The sequence below is a fragment of the Leucoraja erinacea genome, chromosome 11 (genome assembly GCF_028641065.1).
Source record: "Leucoraja erinacea ecotype New England chromosome 11, Leri_hhj_1, whole genome shotgun sequence".
NCBI classification, from domain to species: Eukaryota; Metazoa; Chordata; class Chondrichthyes; order Rajiformes; family Rajidae; genus Leucoraja; species Leucoraja erinaceus.
The window spans coordinates 7,992,709-8,014,307 of record NC_073387.1 but is presented as its reverse complement, the minus strand read 5'-3'; the positions used below and the strand labels follow the sequence as shown (position 1 = coordinate 8,014,307).

Genomic DNA, 21,599 nt, shown 5'->3' with positions numbered 1-21,599 from the left:
GGCAGCTAAACATGGTATCATTTTTAGCACAGACATTGTTGGTCAAAGGATATATTCCCGTGCGGTACTGTTTATTGTTCTAATTTACATCTTCATAATGTAGTTCCTTCTAATTGGAGGTTGGGCGATCTCTTTATGGAGCATATGCATTCAGTCCACTGGGGCAAGTCAGAGCACCTAGTTGTCAACTATTTTACGTTTCCAGCCCATTCCTGATCTGTAGCCTCGTGCACTGTTATAATGACACTCCGTATAAGTTTGACTCATCTTATGTGTGGGTTTGCAGTACGTTGTCATTCTGAACTCAACATCAAATTTTATGACCTTGGAAACTCACTTTCTCAGCATCAGAACTGACCATTCCTATTCTAACTCATCCATTTGTGACATTGGCTAATGTTTCTCTCTCTGTTAGAGCATCCTGATCTGCTGTGCAAGTCCCACAGCCCTGCAATCCACACTTTTTCACCTTGTTTTGTTAGTATTGTCACACTTTAACTTATTTCATTGTTTTCGTTCATTTTCTCTTCCTTTCCTGCTCCCATCAACCAAAATACCCCTCTCCGAGACCACTATAGATTCACCCCATCAGTGATATTCCCTTTCACCCATTGTGTCTATTCCTCCCTCACTCCTTCTACAACTTAAAACAAATGTGTTTTCTCTCTTTCCTTCTACAGGTGCACAGTAGCGAGCATGCTGACCGGTTGGCTTGGTTCGGCAACTTGAGCGCCCAGGAGCGGAAATGACTACAAAAGTAGTAAACACTGGCCAGTCCATCATCGGCTCGGACCTCCCTACCATCGAGGGGATCTATCGCAGTCGCTGCCTCAAAAAGGCTGCCAACGTCATCAAGGACCCACACCATCCTGGCCACACACTCATCTCCCCTCTACCTTCAGGTAGAAGGTACAGGAGCCTGAAGACTGCAACGTCCAGGTTCAGAAACAGCTTCTTCCCCACAGCCATCAGGCTATTGAACCCAACTCAAACAAAACTCTGAACATTAATAGCCCATTATCTGTTTATTTGCACTTTATCTGTTTTATTTATTCATGTGTGTATATATTTATACAATAGTATATGGATACACTGATCTGTTCTGTATTCATGCCTACTATATTCTGTTGTGAAGAAAGCAAGAATTACATTGTCCTATCTGGGACACATGACAATCAACTCTCTTGAATCTCTTGTTTTGATGAAGGGTCTCCAAGCCGAAATGTTAACCATGTTCCACTCCCCACAGATGCTGGCTGACTTGCTGAGTGCTTCCAGCATGTCCAGTTTTATTTCAGGTTTCCAACATCTAAACGTTTTGATTTCCAGTTATCCAGGACTGCTAAATGCTTGTTTCTCAGACTGAAAGATAGTAGATGGTAATGTTCAGTGGTGAGATAGAGACGAGGTGGTCAGTGTTATTTTTTTTAATATATTTTAATGACTTGGCAAATGGTAAGTGAATAATATTTTTAAATTTGCGGATAACATAAATCTTGAAAGTAATCCATGTGGAGGATAGCTACTGCCTCACAGCTGCAGAGGCCCAGGTTTAATCCTCAATGTAGGTGTAATCTTATGTGGATGGGCACCTTCCACTGTGTGCTCTTCCCTCATCCCAGAAATGTGCAGGTTGGTAGATTAATTGGCCATTGTAAATTGTCCAGTGTGTAGGTGAGTGGTAAAATCTAGGGAAATTTGAGGGGAATGTAGGAATATGTTTTTTAAATGGGATTAATGTAGGATAAGTGTAAATGAGTAGTTGATTGTTGGTGGGCCGAAGAGCCTGTTTGCATACTGTGTCTTTCATTGACTATCAGCTGAATGGGCAGACAAGTGATAAGTAAAAATGAAACTAAGAAGAGTATGAGGTAATACACTTGAGCAGCAAGAATATCCCAACACAATGAGACAATGATCAAGGTTGTGCGAGAGTCAGATCTGACATTAGTGGTGCATGCAACCTTGTAGTTCACAGCCACATTCAGAGAGGTTAGGCAAGCATAAGGAATCCTGTGATTGATACACAGATGGATAAAACCAGTATAGCAGGGAATGGAGACACAGAGACGGCAGATGCTGGAATCTTGAGCAAAGTGTTGAAGGTACACAGCAGGATAGGCAGCATCCATGGAGAGAATGGGGAGATGATATCTTGGATTGGGATAGGTCCGAAGACGAGCCTGGACCTGAAACATCATCTTTCCATTCCCTCCAAAGATGTTGCTTGGCCCACTGAGTTCTGCCAGTGCTCACTCGCTGTCTGTCTGTCTGTCTGTCTGTCTGTCTGTCTGTCTGTCGCTCTGTCTGTCTGTCTGTCTGTCTCTCTGTCTGTCTGTCTGTCTCTCTACCTACCTACCTACCTACCTGCCTACCTGCCTACATACTACTTACCTACCTACCTACCTACCTATCCATCTATCTATCTATCTATCTATCTATCTATCCATCCATCTATCCCCCACCAATCCACCCATCTATCCACCCATCCACCCATCCATCTATCCATCCATCAATCCATCCATCCAAACTCTCATCTTGTCCTCTTCCGGTTTGCGTTGTTTTTAAATTTGCGCAAAAACAATCCCCCATAGTGCTCCGATTTTTTGCCACCTTACTCACCATTCTCCTCTGCTGCAAGTTAAATAGGTTTTGTTCCAATCGGTGATATAGTACAAAAGTTATGAAGGTTTAAAAATCGTAAAATACGCCCCTTCCGGCACCAGCTGTCAATCACGGCGGGGAGGAGAATAAAAAGCTGAAGGAGCGGAGTGTGTTGAGCAGCAGAGAGCGTGCGGGCAGAGAGCAGCTGGGCAGAGAGCAGCTTGCGGGCTGCTTCTGTAGTGATCAGCACGACGAGCCGGAAGCTACTGAGTTGAACCGGAAGCCTCTGAGTGAAGCCGGAGTGGGAGGGGGATCTGGTGTGTGTGGCCGAAAGCTGAAGGTGCGTGGTGAACAGAATGGGAGCTGCGTCTGCTGCGACCACCACCCCTCCCCACACCCCCCTGCCCCCTCCGCTCCCCACAACCCCCTTCCCCACAACTCCCCTCTTCCCCATTGATTAATAGGCTTTGTAAAAGATCTGGTCCTGGAGAAAGTGCTGAACTACAATAATTCTGGATAAGAGACTTCAACTCGTAGAATGGGGAAGCTAGAATTGTTATCTTAGGATACAAGAGTTTAAAAGAAGATTTGATAGATGTGTAGAAGAGCATGATAAGTTTAAGTAGAGAGAAGATGTTGTCATCATTGGGTTGTTTGTGGACCGCAGAGGTGCAGAGAGATAAAATACATGGAAAAAGATTCAAAAAACAATATTAGAAATTAAGTGTTTTATCTGGAGTAGTTAGGATCTGGAGATCCATTCCCTGATAGAGGGAGAGTCACATTCACGACTGGTAAAATGGCAGAGATCATTTAAGTGTATCACCAGCAGCGATATACTTGAAAAGAATATAAAATACGCAATAAGATTTAACTAAAACATCCACCACAGCATTCTTCACTGTGGTGGAAGGTACAAAGTTCAGCCAGTCCTCCTCCCTTGTTCACCCGTGGTCGGGGCCATGAACGGTCGAACACACTCCGCGGCTTGGAGTGCCCGAATCAGCGGTTTCCTACTGGAGTCCGCGGCTTCAGGATGTTATAGGCCGAAGGCTGGCGGTCGGAGCTCTTCTCTGGTGAGGGATCCCAGGCTCCGCGATGGGAAGTCCACGCCGCGCCCGCGGTTAGAAGCTCCACAGATCGCGGCTTCAGGATGTCGTAATCCGCGGGCCGGCGGGGTCTGGAGACCCCTGGCAAGGGTTCGCCCGCTCCGGGATGGAAAAAGTCCACGCTGCGCCCGCTGCTAATGCTCCGGGCCCGACTCCGGGAAAGGCCACTCCAATCCAAGCTGTTAGGCCGCGAGAGAAGAGGCAGAAAAGCGACATGGAAAAAGTCGCCTCTCCGTCGAGGGTGACTGAAGAACAGTTTCTGCCTTCCCCCCCCTCCACACGACACACTGAGAAACACCCAAAACAAACACTTAGACAAACAAAAAACAGCAAAAAAGTCAAAATAACGGACAGGCTGCTGACATGGCAGCCGACTCGCAGTGCCCCCACCGACCGACCGCTGACAGGAGGCTCTACAAGAAGATAGCATAGACCCAATGGGTTGAATGGCCCATTTATTCCTGACAACAATTCCATGATTCCCCTAAGTGGCCAATATTGATGAAAATGTTAATGGAACACTTACCACTTTTTAATCATTGATGTGATGCACTTAGAATATCGTTAACACTGTTGCCTCAAATAAAACAGGAATTGAAAGAGAACAGGAGAGGGCAAGCAAAATGGCTGAGGGAACAGTAGGACTCCGCAGGTGGTTGGATATGTTCACAGTGAAAGGGAAGATTGAGGGGTGATGTGCATTAGGCCATGAATCTAACAGAACAAGATAATTAATGTCAGTGACAATTTATTTTGTCTTGTACTGGAGAATGCAGCTGATATTATCGAGTCATAATATTTCTCCACGTGAGCTGTCAGCCATTAACAGGTTCTTAATGCACAATCCCTAAGTATTGATTAATTCAAATGGAAATTAGATGGATTTACATCAGCTAAAGGCTCCAGCACCCTCTACTTGTTGGACTATGTCCTGCCCCCACCTCTTTCAGCTTTCTCCCCCCAGTACAAATAGTCTGAAGAAGGATCCTGACCCTGAATATGGCCTATTCATGATCACCACAGATGCTGCCTGACCCGCTGAGTCATTCCAGCACTTTGTCTTTTTCGCCCGAGATAAAGTTAGTCAGGCCGAATATCAAACTTCCAAAATAATTTGTGTGGAAACTCTGCTATTGGAAGTGATTGCCGGGAAGATGGAGAAAAAGATTCAAGGATGTGTTTGAAACTTCCTTGGAAAAAAATACAACATCCTCGCTCCCATGAGACTGCCGAAGAAGAGACAGAGATTTATTCGGGAGAACTGATGGCCAAGAATCTGGGTCGGCACGGTGGCGCAGTGGTAGAGTTACTGCCTTACAGCGCCAGAGACCCAGGTTTGATCCCAACCATGGGTGCTGTATGTACAGAGTTTGTACGTTCTCCCCGTGACCGCGAGGATTTTATTTGAAACCTTCCGTTTCCTCCCACACTCAAAAGACATACAGGTTTGTACATAAATTGGCTTGGTATAAAAAAATGTAAATTGTCCATAGTGTGTGTAGGATAGTGTTAATGTGTGGGGAACACTGGTTGGCGTGGCATAAGGACCTGTTTCTGCGCTGTTTCTCTGAACTAAACTAAACTAAATCTATGATTCTCAAAGCTGGCATATTTTCTTTATGTGGGATAGTTGTTGACCAATTGATAGAGATAGATCCCTTTGTTTAGTTATTAATATCATCGCTGTTTTATGCAAATACTCTGATGGAGGATGGTAGGTTTGTCGAACCTTAATCATTCTGCATCTTGGTATTGTAATATTCCTCTGAGACTATATACCCACCATATATGGGGGTATATATATATACTGGAGTTGCTGCCTAATGCCCCTGAACGGAAACCTCAGGAGACTTTGCGCCTCACCCAAGGTTTCCGTGCGATTCCCGGAGGTTGCAGGTTTTACCTACCATTAGCTGCAACTTCCGGCAACTACCTTCAACTTGCATCGCAACCAGCTTTGACTAAAAAATTACCAATTTTTAAAATGGCAACCTATCCTTAGTCACAGCCGGTATTGAATGTTTTGAAATAATCGCCGGAACATAGAAGAAGCGGAAAACCACTTTCGACCATTAGGGAGACTGATAAAAAACCTCCGGGAACCTCCGAGAACCACATGGAAACCTTGGGTGGGGCGCAAAGTCTCCAGAGGTTTCCGTTCAGGTTTCCTAAGTGGGACAGGGGCATTACAGCGCTTGCATTGCCGGAGACCTGGGTTCGATACCGACTACTGTCGGGTGCTGTCTGTACGGAGTTTGTACATTCTCCCCGTGACCTGCGTGGGTTTTTTCCGAGGTCTTCGGTTTCCTTCCACACCAAAGACGTACAGATATGTAGGTTAATTTGCTTGGTAAATGTAGAAATTGTCCCTAGTGTGTGTAGGATGGTGTAATATGTGGGGGTCGCTGGTTGGCGCGGGCCCAGTGGGCCGAAGGGCCTGTTTCCATGCTACATCTCTAAAACTAGAACTAAATACCCTATCGGGAAATAATGCTACTGTGTGGAATAGCTACTGTGTGGAATAGCTACTGTGTGGAATCAATTATGATATCCGATGGTCTTCTTTAGGACTTACATTTTTTTCATGGCCCTGATAAAAATTCTTTGTTATCTGAAAACAGATAAACTATACATAACTTTTACTGTGGTGTGCAGTTCAGCTTATCATGTATCTACATTGGTGAGAGTCACTGCTTTCTGAAAAGTTATTGATCAGTTTGCTTTGACATATTTTCATTGTGCGATATAAATCCATGCATCACTGTATATTGGCAAGAAACCAAGGCAGATCCCATTAAACACATAAACTGAGATTAGTCCATTTTCCACGCTATTGCCTATTGAAAGCTGGTGACTATACCTAGCATGGAGGCTTTGGTTTTAGTTTAGTTTAGAGGTTTAGCATGGAAACAGACGAATGATCCACACACACTAACACTATCCTACACACACTAGGGACCAAGCTAATTAACCTGCAAACTTGGACGTCTTTGGATTGTGGCAGGAAACTGGAGTTCCCTGAGAAAACCCATGCAAGTCACCAGGAGATCGTACAAAATTTATACAGAGATCACCGGTAGTCAGGATTGAATCCAGGTCTCTGGTGCTGTAAGGCAGAAACTTTACCACTGCACCACTGTACCTTCCAATATCTCAGACTTCAGAAGTTTGTTTTACGGATTTTTATGTTCCTGTTATCCAAAGTGTGGAAATCAATTTCCTTGGCAGCTCGGATATGAACTCAATAAATTTGGGCTCAGAAATATTGATCAATGCATGAAAATAGAAGTGCAATTGCTAACAATTGCCTTCTATTATCAAATTAGGATTTCCAGGGATCTGTGCTAATGTGTTTTAATCTGTCAGATGGTGGCATGACCTTCTGAATGAAGAACCTTTGCACAGGGGATGGCTGTATAATGTGGATGTTGGATGAGGTAAACTGGGGAACTGTAGATTAACAGTGCTTAATCATAAGCTCAACAAACTGAGGATTTTCATGAGGAGGTAGACAAAAATGCTGGAGAAACTCAGCGGGTGAGGCAACATCTATGGAGCAAAGGAACCTCAGGGTCTCTACCCGAAATGTTGCCTAGTCCTTTGCTCCATAGATGCTGCCTCAACCGCTGAGTTTCTCCAGCATTTTTGTCTACCTTCGATTTTTCTGCAGTTCTTTCTTGAACACTTTCTTAAGGAAGTATTTGGATTTTGGTTTTCCCCTCTGCTCCCCTTTACTCATTGACAGTCGCTTTGTGCCTTTTTTGGATTACCCAATGTTTTTCTGAAGACTGTGCAAGCAGCCAATTATCCTGAATGAATCTTAACAATATGAGAGCAATATCCTCAAGCATGTCCAAGTTATTCCTTTAGCTCTCTTTCCTATTGTTTGAAAACATTTATAATAAATCACATTTCCATCTGATATTTCCTCTCTGCCTCTTCTTATTTTTTTCATCTTCTTCTGTCCCTCTCACTTAAGAACTTCTCTCGGCCTATATATCTATCTCAATAAAATGGGAGCAAAAAGCAGACCACTGGAGGAACTCAGGACCTTTGCCCCAACAGAAAACCTTGTCTGTCCATTTCCCTCCACGGATACTGCCTGATGCACTGTTCTTCCAGCAGTTTGCTTTTGCTCAAGTTTCCAACATCTGCAATCCCTTATGTCTCTGAAAAAATAAGAGCAAGAGAAGGCCACTCAGCCCCTCAAGCCTGTCCCATCTTTCAATATGATCATGGCTGTTCTACCTCTTTAACTCCTACATTAACTCCTGCTCTTTGTCAAATCCCAACAGCCCTCAATCCCCCGAACTTTCAGAAATGTTGTTACCTTCCCCTTAAATATTTGTAATGAGCTGGCCTCCACAACTCTTCCGGTAGAGAAATCCAGATATGCACTGCCTATGCAAGGTACAATTTCTACACAGCTTGGTTTAAAAAGACCAGCTTCTGACCCTGAAACTGCATCCTTTTGTTTGAAAACTCCCGCTGGTGAAAAATCTCCTCCATTGGGGACATTTTAAAATCGTATATTTGCCCATTTTCACCGATTCTGTGAAGATCGCAGCACCAGAGACCCGGGTTCCATCCTGACTACTGGTGCTGTCTGTACGGAGTTTGTACGTTCTCTCCGTGACCGCGTGGGTTTTCTCCAAGTGCTCTGGTTCCCTCCCACACTCCATAGACATACAGGTTTGTAGGTTAATTAGCTTTGGTAAAATTGTAAATTATCCCTAGTGTGTTGGATGGCGTTAATGTGTGGGGAACACTGGTTGGCGCGGAACCGGTGGGCCGAAGGGCCTGTTTCCAGCTAGATCTCAGTCCAAATCTTCCCCGAAGTTCTTTCCCTTTTCGTCTCTCCATTTATCTTTCTATTCGCATGTTTTTGGTCATTCGTTCTCTCTTTGTTTACTCTGCCTCATTCAAACTATCTCCATCTTGCATTCCTCCCCCCCCCCCCCCCCCCCTCCCCCCCCCCCCCCCCCCCCCCCCCCCTCTCCTTTCTTGCATGACTCCATCTCCCTGCTCTGTTGAGTTCCTTCCCTCTTGCACTCTTTTTGCTTTTCACTTGTTTCTCTCTTGCACCCTTTCCCCTTTTATTTCCTTTCTTCTCTGCTCTCTCACACTTACAGAGCACGACAGTCAATGAAACAGGGTCAGTTCTTCCCATTCTATATCCTGGACATCCTTTTCACGATAGGTAAATTATTTACTGGCATTCTGGCTCAGCTGGCTCTGTTTGCACTGACTGGTATTTACTGGAATAGAGAAGTAAATTACTTATTTTTGAGGGAACAGTATCAGGTAACGTGATTTCAGAAGGGGAGGTTGAACAGTCAGCAATATAGTGAGCACAGAGGCGAGGCCAATTAACTTCTCCTCAGAGATGCTGCCTCACCCGCTGAGTTTCTCCAGCATTTTGAGTCTACCTTCGAGGCAAGGGATAAGATGGATCTTACAAAAAAAAATATGGCTTTAGGTTAAAAGAAAGCAAGTTAAAGAAATCAGTTCAGAGCAAGGATTGGTGGGGATTGGTTCTATGTTTCTATGGAAGGGTATTGCTAGACATAAAATAGTGCACTAGACAAGGGAGGGAAGAAAATAGCAGGAAACATTCTTTCCACTCCACTAAACCTCTGCATTCAACACATCGTTCCCCGACATTTCTGCAACCTTCAACGTGATCCCACCACCAGTCACATCTTCTCATCTCCACCCTTTTCCAAGTTTCACAGAGATCACTCACTCCATAACTCAGGTCAGGTTGGGGGGAGTTCCCACCACCACGGGTACCATGTAATACCGTCGGATAGTCGACGACTAAACCGTCTCCCCCACCTGGTTTGCCAGGTGAGGAGTGGGCTGTGGACCCCCAGCAGGACCAAAAACAAGACCTGTCCAAGGGTGGATGAGCTCCTAGCGAGCCAACGGCCATCCACACTTCAGTGGAACTTGCGATCACAGTCGTACATAGCATTGTAAGGCACCATGCCCGTTGATGTTTTCAACGATGATGATGATGATGATGATGACAACTCCTTGGTCCACTGATCCCTTCCCACCAAAACCACCCCCTCCCCAGGTATGTTCCCATGCAACTGCAGGAGAGGTGACACCTGTATCTATTACTCCTCTCTCACATCCCTCCAGGTACCCTAGCAGTCCATCCAGATGTGACAGACGTGCATGTGCTCCACCTCTAACCTGTTGAAAAAACGCCCCGACCTACTTGATGCCACGAGTACCTACGACGAGCATCACAACCTACCTACGACCTCCTATGACCTTGTGATGACCATGCTGTGAGTACGAGTCAAGGGCAAACTCGGCATAGGTCGTGAATTAGTTTGTGAAAGTGGGACAGGCCCTTAAGGAGTTAAAAATGTAATAGCACATTGTACACTCATTCTTCATTCTGACTATTTGCTGACAGGAAGGCCATTGATAAAACAGGTGAAAATGGTTGGGCCTAGGAGGGTGGCTGATGTAACTTCAGTAGTGAGGGGCTGAAGTGACCTCCACCACCCATTGATAGACACAAAATGGTGGAGTTACTCAGCAGGACAGCAGCATATCTGGATGGAAGGAATGGGTGACATTTTGGGTCCAGCCCTTCTTCAGATTCTCTCCAACACCCATAACCATCTTCCTGCTTATGATCTGATCTCAACCACTTTTTTCCTGAAGCTCATTGCCTTTAGCTTTAGAAGGGCTCCTTGGCCCCACACGATCACATGCGGTACTTATGACAGGGGCAACCACTGTTATCTCCCCTCTGCAATTCTGCTCTTCGGTCTCTGTGGGGATCATTCCTGCAATGTACACATCAAACCTCATCAAATCTCCGTGAATGAAGTTTCTGGTTCAAATCCAATTCTCCGTTTTGAATGACAAGCCACCTGGAGATACTTAGTTGTTGTGGTTTCAGGTTTGCAGCTAAATCGCCCTGAGATCTTATCTGATTTTGAAAGCTAAGCACAGTAGCAATTGGCTGCTATTTAGACAACTGCCTGGAGCTGTAAACTGTGAGAGAAACAGTGCTTTTTAATTCTCTGCACATCTCAGAATTCTTGTTCCAACATACACTCTTATTTTTATCCACTGTAACAGCCATCTGCTTGTCATCCAGAAATTTGTGATTGGAACATTATGTGGGCACTGAAGCAAGTACATACACAAGCTCATAACTGAGGGTTAGTCAGTACTTAGAAATAGAATGGAACCATTCCAAGTTCAAGCCCCTGATGCCAAGTAGAGTTTTCCCTGCAACTTCGTAGCATTTGAATCATGAAATTCTGGATTACAATACAAAAAGGAATACCAGATGGTTATTAAAGTGGATAAAAATAAGAGACTACAGATTGGAACGGGAATTTTGAAATGTGCACAGAATGAAAAGGTACTGTTCCTCCGACAGCCTGCCGCTCCAGGTTATCTCCCGTCCAAATACCAGCCAAGCACAGCTGTGCTCTTCTTTCAAAATAAAACAAGATTGCAGGGTGATTTGGCCAAAGACTTGCAACTGCAGCAACTAAGCATCTCCAGGTGGAGCAGATGGATCAAACCCATCTCGCTCGTCGGCACTGGATTCACCAGGAATTAAAAATTAATCTCTTCGAGACCAATATAAGCAATCCATTGTAAAAATCTCTGTGGAAAGGAAGGAATATTGGACTGAGGGGAGAAACTGTTCATCCAATTGGGCATAGAAAGTGTCACTGAGCCAGAGGGATGTATAGCATAGAAACAGGCCCTTCAGCTCACTGAGTTTGTGGCAACTATAAGCCACCCACTTCCGCTAATATTTCATCAATTCCATTTTTCTTCTCTGCACATTCTTGTTAACATCCCCCTGGATTCTCTCACTCAGCTGCACATTAGGGATAACCTATGTGGCCATTTAAACCACCAACCTGAAGATGGGTCTCGACCTGAAACGTTACCCATTCCTTCTGCCTGCCCCGCTGAGTTACTCCAGCATTCTGTGCCTATCTTCGGTGTAAACCAGCATCTGCAGTTCCTTCCTAAACTACCAACCTGCTCGGCTTTGGGACGTGGGAGGAAACTGGAGCACCCCATGCATTCAAATTGGTGTGGGAAAGTATGATCATCTTGAAGGATAGTTTCAATCACAATTAGCAGCTTCAGGCCCAGCAGAAAGTATTCCCCGACCAGGTGCAGCACAGCCAATCACAAGATCACTGTGTCCTCTATTGCCTTACTTCCAACCAAGCAATATCTACACTGTGCTCACTGTGGACCAGCATTGAACACCAACTATTAAAATGTTGTCCCAGACTTAATGCAAAGTCAAGCTAAGTCAAGTCGAGTTTGTTCTCCCATAGAGTGCTACAGTGTGGAAACAGGCCCTTCGGCTCAACTTGGCAACACTGGCCAACATGTCCCAGCTACACTGGTCCCACCTGCCTGCATTTGGTCCATATCCCTCCAAACGTGTCCTATCCATGTACCTATCTAACTGTTTCTTAAACGTTGGGATAGTCCCAACTTCAACTACCCCCTCTGGCAGCTTGTTCCATACTCCCACCACCCTTTGTGTACAAATACGGTGAGTACAGGTGCGATAACAATCTTGCTTAAGGCCCGTCCCACTTTCACGACCGAATTCACGACCTCAGCTGAGTTTGCCTTTAAGCTCGCAATACTCGCAAGCATGGTCGTCGCAAGGTCGTTGGAGGTCGTAGGTAGGTCATAGGTAGGTTGCGATGCTAGTCTTAGGTACTCGTGGCATCAAGTTGGTCGGGGCGTTTTTTCTAGCATGATGAAAAATGTCCACGAGTAAAAAAAGTCGCGAATTAGGTCGTGAAAGTGGGACAGGCCCTTAACAGTAGCAACGCACGGTCGATTCAGACAAACACACAAAATCATAAATCATGCATAAATACACATAAAATCTCTAAAAGAATGAAGACTGTGAGAAGAACATGACATCAGTGTAAAACACAATCAGAAAAGAAAGTCCATGGTATTGCAAGACCTTGGCTCTAGTGTTCTGTTGTTGAGGTCAAAGATCCTAGAGGAGCAAGATAAACCACTCCTCCAAAATCCAATGGACTGACGTGTAGTACGTAACGGAACATCACGGCCACCATTTGTTTATGCTAAACGCGACATCTTTGGTATCGGGGACGGACTCCACAGTTATACAATCTGCTCTTACATCAGGTCGCAGGCAAGAACAAAGATACTAGAGGCTCTTCTAGTATCTTTGGGGGAAGAGGACGTTTCCTCCACTCCTGAGTTGATCCAGGACTGATTCTCGGTCCCCCCCGATACCAGATGAAGGCGGCCGGCACCGGGCTCTCTGTCCGGCGGGAGAGCCTCAAGCGTCTGCCCGCGGTCGATGCTCCTGAGGCAGCGGGCAATGCTCCTCTAGTATCTTGCGTGTAATCCTTTCCAAAGATTGATCCGCTCTATCATCTTTGGTGTAAACAGACTCACCACTCTCTGTGAGAAAAAGTGTTTCCTTGTCTCCGTTCTAGATGGTTTACTCCTTATTCTTAAACTGTGGCCCCTGGTTCTGGACTCCCCCAACATCGGGAACATGTTTCCTGCCTCTAGGGTGGCCAAACCGTTAACAATCTTATATGTTTCAAAGAGATCCCCTCTCATCTTTCTAAACTCCAGAGTGTACAAGCCCAGCTGCTCCATTCTCTCCTATCTTCCTTCCATCACTCTCTACATCCACTTGTGTCCCTGCAGATTGAAAATGCGTCCTAGGCCATATTGTAACTAGTCAAGACACTTTTTACATGAGATCTGAGAAAGATTGTAGAAGTATCCAGTAACATGATGAATCTCTTTAAACGTCCATGAAATTAGAGGCACTGTCATGCCCTCAGCGTGATCACATCTATGTGCTGGAGAAATTTGAAGCTGCTAATGCTGTCCACCACCGATTCACCAATGACATCCCAACTTCCCCTTTTGTGACGCCAAGGATTAGTTCCTTAGGCTTGATGTCGTTGAGTGAGAAGTTGTTGTTGCAGCACCAATCACCAAGTGCTTTACTTTGCATCAAGTTTGCAACTTGCTATCACTTATCAGTGGCCATTAACTGAGGCATGTGCATTGGAAGGACCTTCCAAGTTGACGTATAATGAAAAGTTTGTGCAGTCACAGACTTTCATGTTGCATGCAACTCATACAAACACAGCACATTGTCTCAGCGTGTGCAGTCCATGACAGGGTTTTACTAAGGAGTCATCTTTTTGAAGCCTTGGTTGCATTAAGAATGTACAGTATGACTGTTACTTAAAACAACATCAAAGAGCATGTGGGGTACAATACAACAAGCAACAAACTGAACTCACAATGGTGACTTCGTAGCAACTCTCCCAAGCAGGCACTGTGCACAGTGGTGCAGCTGGTGGAGATGCTGCTTCACAGCTCCAGTCACTGTGGCCAATCCTGAACTCTGGCTCTGCATCGGTGAAATTTATACTTCCCTCCTGTGACAATGTAGGTTTGCCCGAGATGATCCAGTTTTCTCCCATATCCCAAAGATTTTTGTCTGGTAGCTTAATTTTGCCATCAAGTGTGCAGGTATGTAGTAGAATCTCAGGAGATATTGATGGAAATGTGGAGAGAATAGGTTACTGGCAAAACTATTGGGGGAATGAGATTGCTTTGTGAGCTAACATTGACTCACTGCACTAAATTTGTTTTCCTCTATGTCTTAAGAAATTATGGAACACATTTTAGTTTTAGATGGCATGGTGGTGCAGCAGTAGAACTGCTGTCTTACAGAGTCAGAGACCCGGGTTCGATCCTGACTACGGGTGCAGTCTGTATGTAGTTTGTACATTCTTCCTGTGACCTGTATGGGTTTCCTCTGAGATCTTCGGTTTCCTCCCACATTCCCAAAGACATACAAGTCTGTAGGTTAATTGGCTTGGTAAAAATGTATAAATGTTAAATTGTCCCTAATGTGTAGGGTGATATTAATGTGCAGGGATCACTGGTTGGTGCGGACTCGGTTGGCCAAAGGGCCTGTTTCCATGCTGTATCTCTAAACTAAACAAAACTAAACTGGTCCATATCAGCATCTTCTGACAGAGGGTCTTAAAATGTAATTATTTGTGTGCAATTGGGTCAATGCCAAATCCATGCCACTATTTCTGCTTTCACCTCAGACTGACATAAGAAAATAGGAAATTAAGAAATGGCATTACATTTCTCTTCTCTACCACCGGCTTTGTAAATAACACATTAAAATGAAAATGGCTTTTCTTACTTAGAGAAAGAATCAAGTTAGCAATATCATATGGATCAATGCATAAACACTTCATTGCTCACTGATCAGTAAATTAAAGTTTACTCACAACCAAGTCTCGGTTTGTGCGGAAAGATTCCAGGTAACAGGAATAATGTTCATTGGTCATCTGTTTCAGTATTGCAGTCATGCATGCCACAAAGTTACTCTGTAGTGGAGAGAAAGAATCATCCATCACCAACATTATATTATTTCAAGCCCTCTTTCCATATCATTATTTTTATTTATTTCTGAAGGAGGTACCCACTTGATTGCCCCAATGATGGATTTGCATCTACAGGTACACAATTCGTTTTTATGTGCTTATTATTACATATGGAGCTAGATATTATTCATACCATAAATGTGTATAGGTAGTTTAGATACTACTTTGGCTTTGTGCTTTGTTTTCTTGGTTGAGTGCTTATCCTGGTGTTATAGCACTTTGTGTTTTTATAGTAATTTTATAAATGCATTGACAACTCGTGTCCAGAGGGACCTTTAAAAACGCAATGTTTTGTTCTGGCAACATGGATCACAAAGATATTAACCTACTTATGCTTTTTATTGTCCTTGGTAGAGGGTGAAGTAATGGGCCTGTCCCACGGTGTGATTTGTTTTTGGCTACTGCCGGCGACTGTCATAGTTGTAGCAGGTGGCCGAAAAACCGATGACAACCTACGACAGCACCTACGTCAGGAGAAGTCAAGCTACGCTCATTGGCGTTAAACCCACTGTCGCCGAAATTTTTTCAACATGTTCAAAATTTAGCGGCGACCAGAAAGACGCTACGACTTTTTGCGCAACTGAGGAGACGACTCCCGGCGACCACCGGCAAACATGTGGCGACTCACGTACTGCATAAATACGTGGTACTCCACCTGCAACTGCTCGGACAGGAAGGCTCTGCAGAGGGTAGTGAGGGGAGCAGAGAGGATCATTGGCGTCTCCCTACCCTCGGTACAAGAACTGTTCCAGAGCCGCTGTCTGAAAAAAGCTCAGAGTACTGCTAAGGACAAACTGCACCCCCTCCACATACACCTGGATCTCCTGCCATCAGGCAAGAGATACCGTAGCATCAAAGCCCGGACTACAAGACTGCTAAACAGCTTCCTGCCACAGGCTGTGAGGCTGTTAAACAGTCACTCTGTACTCACAGTCACTTGATTCTGCGGCTGGCACGGACACTTTAATAACTGGCACTGGCCACTCAAATCAGCTTCCCCAGGCATTTTTATGATTGGTTTATTGTATTTTAACGTTGTGTTTTACCTGCTTTTAACTATTTATACTGTTCCATCTGGGACTGGATTGTTTTTAGTGTTATTATGTGTGAAATGTTTGAAATTTCATGTGCGATGCTCCGTTATTCCCTGGGAAACATCTTTTCATTTTGCACTGTACAACTGTTGCTTGCAAGATGACAATAAAGGTTGATTGATTGATTGATTGATTGATTGACAAGCTAGTCGCCTGTAGTTACCTAAAAAATTGCCTAAGTGGGACAGGCCCATTACTCTATGTGTGGAATGAGGAGTGATAAAATAGACACATTACCCTCTCCACTGCTAGTTTGCACCCTTCAACTTGTTACGCCCATTCCTCTTCCTGCACTGAACAAGCTACAGGCCCACTAATCCCATCTGGGAAGTTGAAAATTAATCTTTAACACAAGTAGCAATTATGTGAAAGACAATAGCACCCATGGAAGTTACACTTTAAATTTAGCAGGCTTCTGAAAAACATTGCATAAATATAATCAGGCTTTGTATCACTATGCTGAAATATTTTGATTATTGCCAGAATTACATTTCCAAACTTCTGGAGTGGGAGAAAATGCTTAATCAGGAGTTGTGTGAGGTTGGTATTTCCAGCTGGTATAGCAATGTGTTGTGAAATCTCTCTGCCTTACTCCACGTTCACTCACTGATCTCCTGGAAGTAACAAGATCATGGGCTATCTCACTAGTGGATGCCAAGAGGAGTGTCTTGAGCCACACAGCATGAATATTTAGCAGTGGTAGAACGGAAAACACACAAAGATCCAAGAAACTAAAAGTAGGAGTAGGTTGTGTAGGCAGGAGCTGCAGATGCTGGTTTACACCGAAGATAGACACAAAATCCTGGAGTAACTCAGCGGGCCAGGCAGCATCTCTAGATAGAAGGAATGGATGACATTTTGGGTCGATACCCTTCAATCCAAAGAAGAGTCTCGATCCGAAACGTCACCCATTCATTCTATCCAGAGATGCTACCTGTCCCGCTGAGTTATTCCAGCATTTTGTGTCAATTGAAGTAGATTACCAGGATTCTCTAATCTGCTCCTTCATTCAACATAATCACGGCTGATATAAACTGGCCTTAACTCTTCTTCAGTGCTAGATCTCTATAACCCTCAATGCCTTGATCTTTCAAATTTTTATCAATTTCCACTAAATACATTCCATTATCTGGCCCCTACCTCGTTCAGGACCAGACAATTCCAGAGCTTCACTACCCACTGAGAGAAGAAATACCTTGGTTTTAAATGAGCAGCCCCTTCTTTGCAGTTCTGTCTCCTTGTTGCACTTAGCGGCTTAAAACAAATAATTAGAGAAGGAGAAGATTGTGTTGAGAAAGCAATTTGTGTTAACAGAACAGAAATGAATGACTTCAAAGTTAAATGATATTGAAGGACTTGAAGGGGACTCAGATGGAAAATGCTATTTTCAGAGACAAATACTGTTCATGGCAGATAGGTGTTCCAAAGAGTTTGACTAGGCTGACACTGATGGGATGGGAGATGATAGGATATATATGTTAATTAAGTTTTAAAGCTAAACGAGCCAACTTAGCTAACCTCCAATTACAGATGCTGGTTTAAACTGAAAGTAGACACAAAATGCTCGAGTAACTCAGCGGGACAGGCAGCATCTCTGGAGGGAAGGAATGGGTGACTTTTCCAGTCGAGACCCTTCTTTAGGGTCCAGAGATGCTGCCTGTCCCGCTGAGTTACTCCAGCATGTTGTGTCTATCTTCAGCAAACCTCCATAACTGGTGCTTAAACTGGTAAGTGGCTTTATTGCAAATATATTTTTCTTCACAATCTTACGCCTGCAGGCTTAATGGAAACGACAGAGGGAATACGGATGATGCATTGCTCTTCCATGAATGGATGTAGAGTCGAAGGACTGAATGGTCCTATTTGTGTTGTTACAATTCTCTATCTTAAAATACCAATGGGCCCAGTCCTGGATGACATTACTTACTGACTGACACTTCATCAAACTCTTATTTTTTTTACACACTAGATTTATTTTGCTTACTTTGGAAAATAGTAACATGAAAATTGGATCTTCAAATCTTTCCCACCACTCAGCAAGTTCATAGTTGATGAACTAACCCTACATCGTTATCTTTTTCCCAGTTATCTCAATTGCTTTGCTTTCCAGAAGCACGTCAATCACAGATTTAATATTAACAATAAACCAAACGAAAATTGCCTCTTGAGGATAGCCCCTAATTTTTGCCATCCTCAACATATATTTCTTCATTGCACTTCTAAAAAGCCAGTCTTTTACGTTTATGCCATGAATTCCAATCGTCAATTGTTTCAGCAGTAAGTTTCTTCTAACACCTCCTGTCTCTGTCTCTTCCCACATTCATTTTCTGTTTCTTCCTCTCTCTTTCTCCCTATCTTCCCAATCTCTCACTCTCTCTCTTTCTTTTTCTCTCTCTCTCTCTCACTCTTTCTCCTTCTCTGTCTCACTCTGTGCTTCCTTTGTCTTGCATTTTCACGTGTCTACCGTATCTCAGAGGTGCTTGTGATGCTGGTTTAATTGCCCAATGTGTCGTGAGTGGTAAATTCTGGAGGTGGGTTGTGGTGGGCAGTTGATGGGAATGATCAAGGATAAACTAGATCAGTTTAAATAAAGGCTTGATAGCTAAAAGGAAGGCAGTGGAACAAAGGTCCTTTTTTCCATGCTTCCATGACTTCAGTTCTTCAAAACATCTTGAAAACAATAGGTTTTCTATATTGGGTCCAGCTCTTAGTAGATGTAGATCTGCAAAGAAGATCTGGAAATGATGCATGTCTTCTAGTTGAGGTTCATCCTGAGCAGTTGCCTAACATAGGTATCTCTGATCTACAAACTCTTCCCAGGGATACGCACCAAGACAAAGATCATCATCTTGATGAAAGAAGCTTTTTGGTCAGCCCAAAATCTGGTGGCTTTCGAGTGCAATATGATGTTCCTGAGGAGCTTTGAGATTTCAGATTGCTGAGGGACACACTGATTTGGCCAACTCAAAGGCCTTGTGGAGAAGGTTTGCAATCTAAGCTCCTGCTGCTACTGGGCATTGAAGGTCTGAGGTCCTGTGGAACTGCCATGCAAGTAGCCAAAGGGTATATTGTTCAATGAGGCATTGATCATTTAAAGATACAGCATACTAACTTGCTGACACTACAAATATATTAACTTGACGACAGTACAGACGTAAATAATGGGTAGTTAATTTGGAAAATAAAAGTAACGAGACTTTTACGTGAATGATCCCAGGAATGATTGGGTTAACATATGATGAGCATTTGAAGTCACTGGGCCTGTACTCACTCGCTGGAGTTTAAAGGTATGAGGGGGGACCTCATTGCAACTTATCGAATAGTGAAAGGTCTGAATGGAGTGGACGTGGAGAGGATGTTTCCACTAGTGGGGATATCTTGGACCAGAGGCCATAGCCTCAGAATAAAAGGTTGTACCTTTAGAAACGAGATGAGAAGGAATTTATTTAGTTAGAGGGTGGTGAATCTGTGGAATTCATTACCACATAAGGCTGTGGAGGCTGTCAATGGATTATTTTAAGGTCAGAGATTGACAGATTTTTGATTAGTACAGCTGTCAGGGGTTATAGGGTTAAGGCAGGAGAATGGGGTTGAGAGGGAGAGATAGATCAGCCATGATTGAATGGCGGAGTAGACTTGATAGGCTGAATGACCTTATTCTGCTCCTAGAACTTTGGAAATTATGATCTTATAGCCTTTGGTCAGCCGCTGATTTGCTGCTCATGAAAAGTGTGCAGTTGCATCCAACAATTGTTTTTGATCGGAATGGGTCCACAGCTGAACGCTTGCTGACGTACAGCACGAGTACAAATGAAAAGTCAACACTGCGGTGAAATACCACACACTGCTCGACCCCATCCATGGCCTGAGCCAAGAGCAATCTTCCACAGGTGAAGTGTTAAAGTGTCGGCATTGTATTTAATGAAAAATCACCTTTCAGATGCGGGTATCACTAACGGAAAGAACATTTATCACACATCCCCAATAGGCTTAGAGCAGGTATTGCTGAACTGTCTTCTTCTTAAATTGTAAAGTGTTGTGTGGTGGTAAGATTCCCAAATTACTGTGAGTTCTGGAAACTTGACTTGGTGACGATGAACGAACTCTGATATATCGTTGAAGTCAAGCCAGTGTGTCATTTGGAAGTGGCTGGGCTCCATGCACCTGTAGCCTTTGTTTTAGATAACAGAGATGTGGGTTTTTAGCCACGGATAAAAAAAGGCTGAGTGCATTGAATTGCTTATGTTGTAGGCACTGCACAGATAATCATTCATGAAAGCAGCCCAACTGTGCCTTCATTAAATGCAACTGAAGTTGTTTGGGAAACAAATACTCTTCTAATATTTCTGTAGCTCTGTCCCCTCTCACGGGGACCTGGCTGCATTTAGTTTCATGAAAGGCACGCAGCATAAAGGCTTAAAATAGGTGCATTAATAAGCACCTATTACAATTCGTTTGATAACTTCACCAGCTACAAAATCGAGACATAAGATGCGGAGTTTGACAGCACAGTCGACAGCAGGCTAACAAGTTAAATTGATCTTCTGTAGCTGCCTTTGCACTGGAGAGTTAACAGGAGCAATTCAACGGGAAGTTGAGGTAAAATCAGGACATGACTTGGAAACGCAGTGCAAAAAACAAAAGTTTGATGTTACTAATGAGCCACAGCGGGAGAAAACATAATTTGTCGGCAGGCAACAACTTGAAAAGTGAAAGCCATGGACAGTGGATTGACATGTGATGATTTCCCTCGTAAGAGAGCACTTCAATATTGAAATAACGTGTACACCACAGAATACAGATATATTGGAGTCAGCTATTTAGCGTTCTAAGCTTGTTCTGCCTTTCAATGCAAATGTGGCTAACGTGTTATCTGATGGTATATACCTACCATTCTACTATAATACATTGGTTGACATAAAGCTATCCATCTCTAATTTAAAATTAGTAATTGGGCAAGGCATCACTGTTTTTTTGAAGCATCTCCACCTCACATTCCAACTCAATAATTTTGAGAAAGAGAAGCTCAAAGTAATGAGATTGCATGAATACTTCTTCACTTGGAATTGTGTTGCATTCCAAAAATACCAACAATCAGCAATCCCAACACACAAAATGTTGGAGTAATTCAGCGGGACTGGCAGCATCTCTGGATGGAAGGAATGGGTGACATTTCAGGTCAAGACCCTTCTTCAGACTGAAGCTCAGACCCGCTCAACTTGAAGAAGGGACTCGACCAGAAATGTCACCCATTCCTACTATCCAGAGATGCTGCCTATCCCACTGAGTTA

General features: G+C 43.8%; 1 protein-coding gene across 1 annotated transcript in view; it reads right to left on the bottom strand.

The window, feature by feature from the left end:
• Positions 1-21,599, bottom strand: part of LOC129701436 (dedicator of cytokinesis protein 2-like) — a 671,641-nt gene that overhangs the window by 222,141 nt on the left and 427,901 nt on the right. The window contains exon 28 of the mRNA XM_055642616.1: positions 15,059-15,157. Coding sequence (XP_055498591.1) covers positions 15,059-15,157 — 99 coding nt within the window. The remainder of the gene's footprint in view (positions 1-15,058; positions 15,158-21,599) is intronic.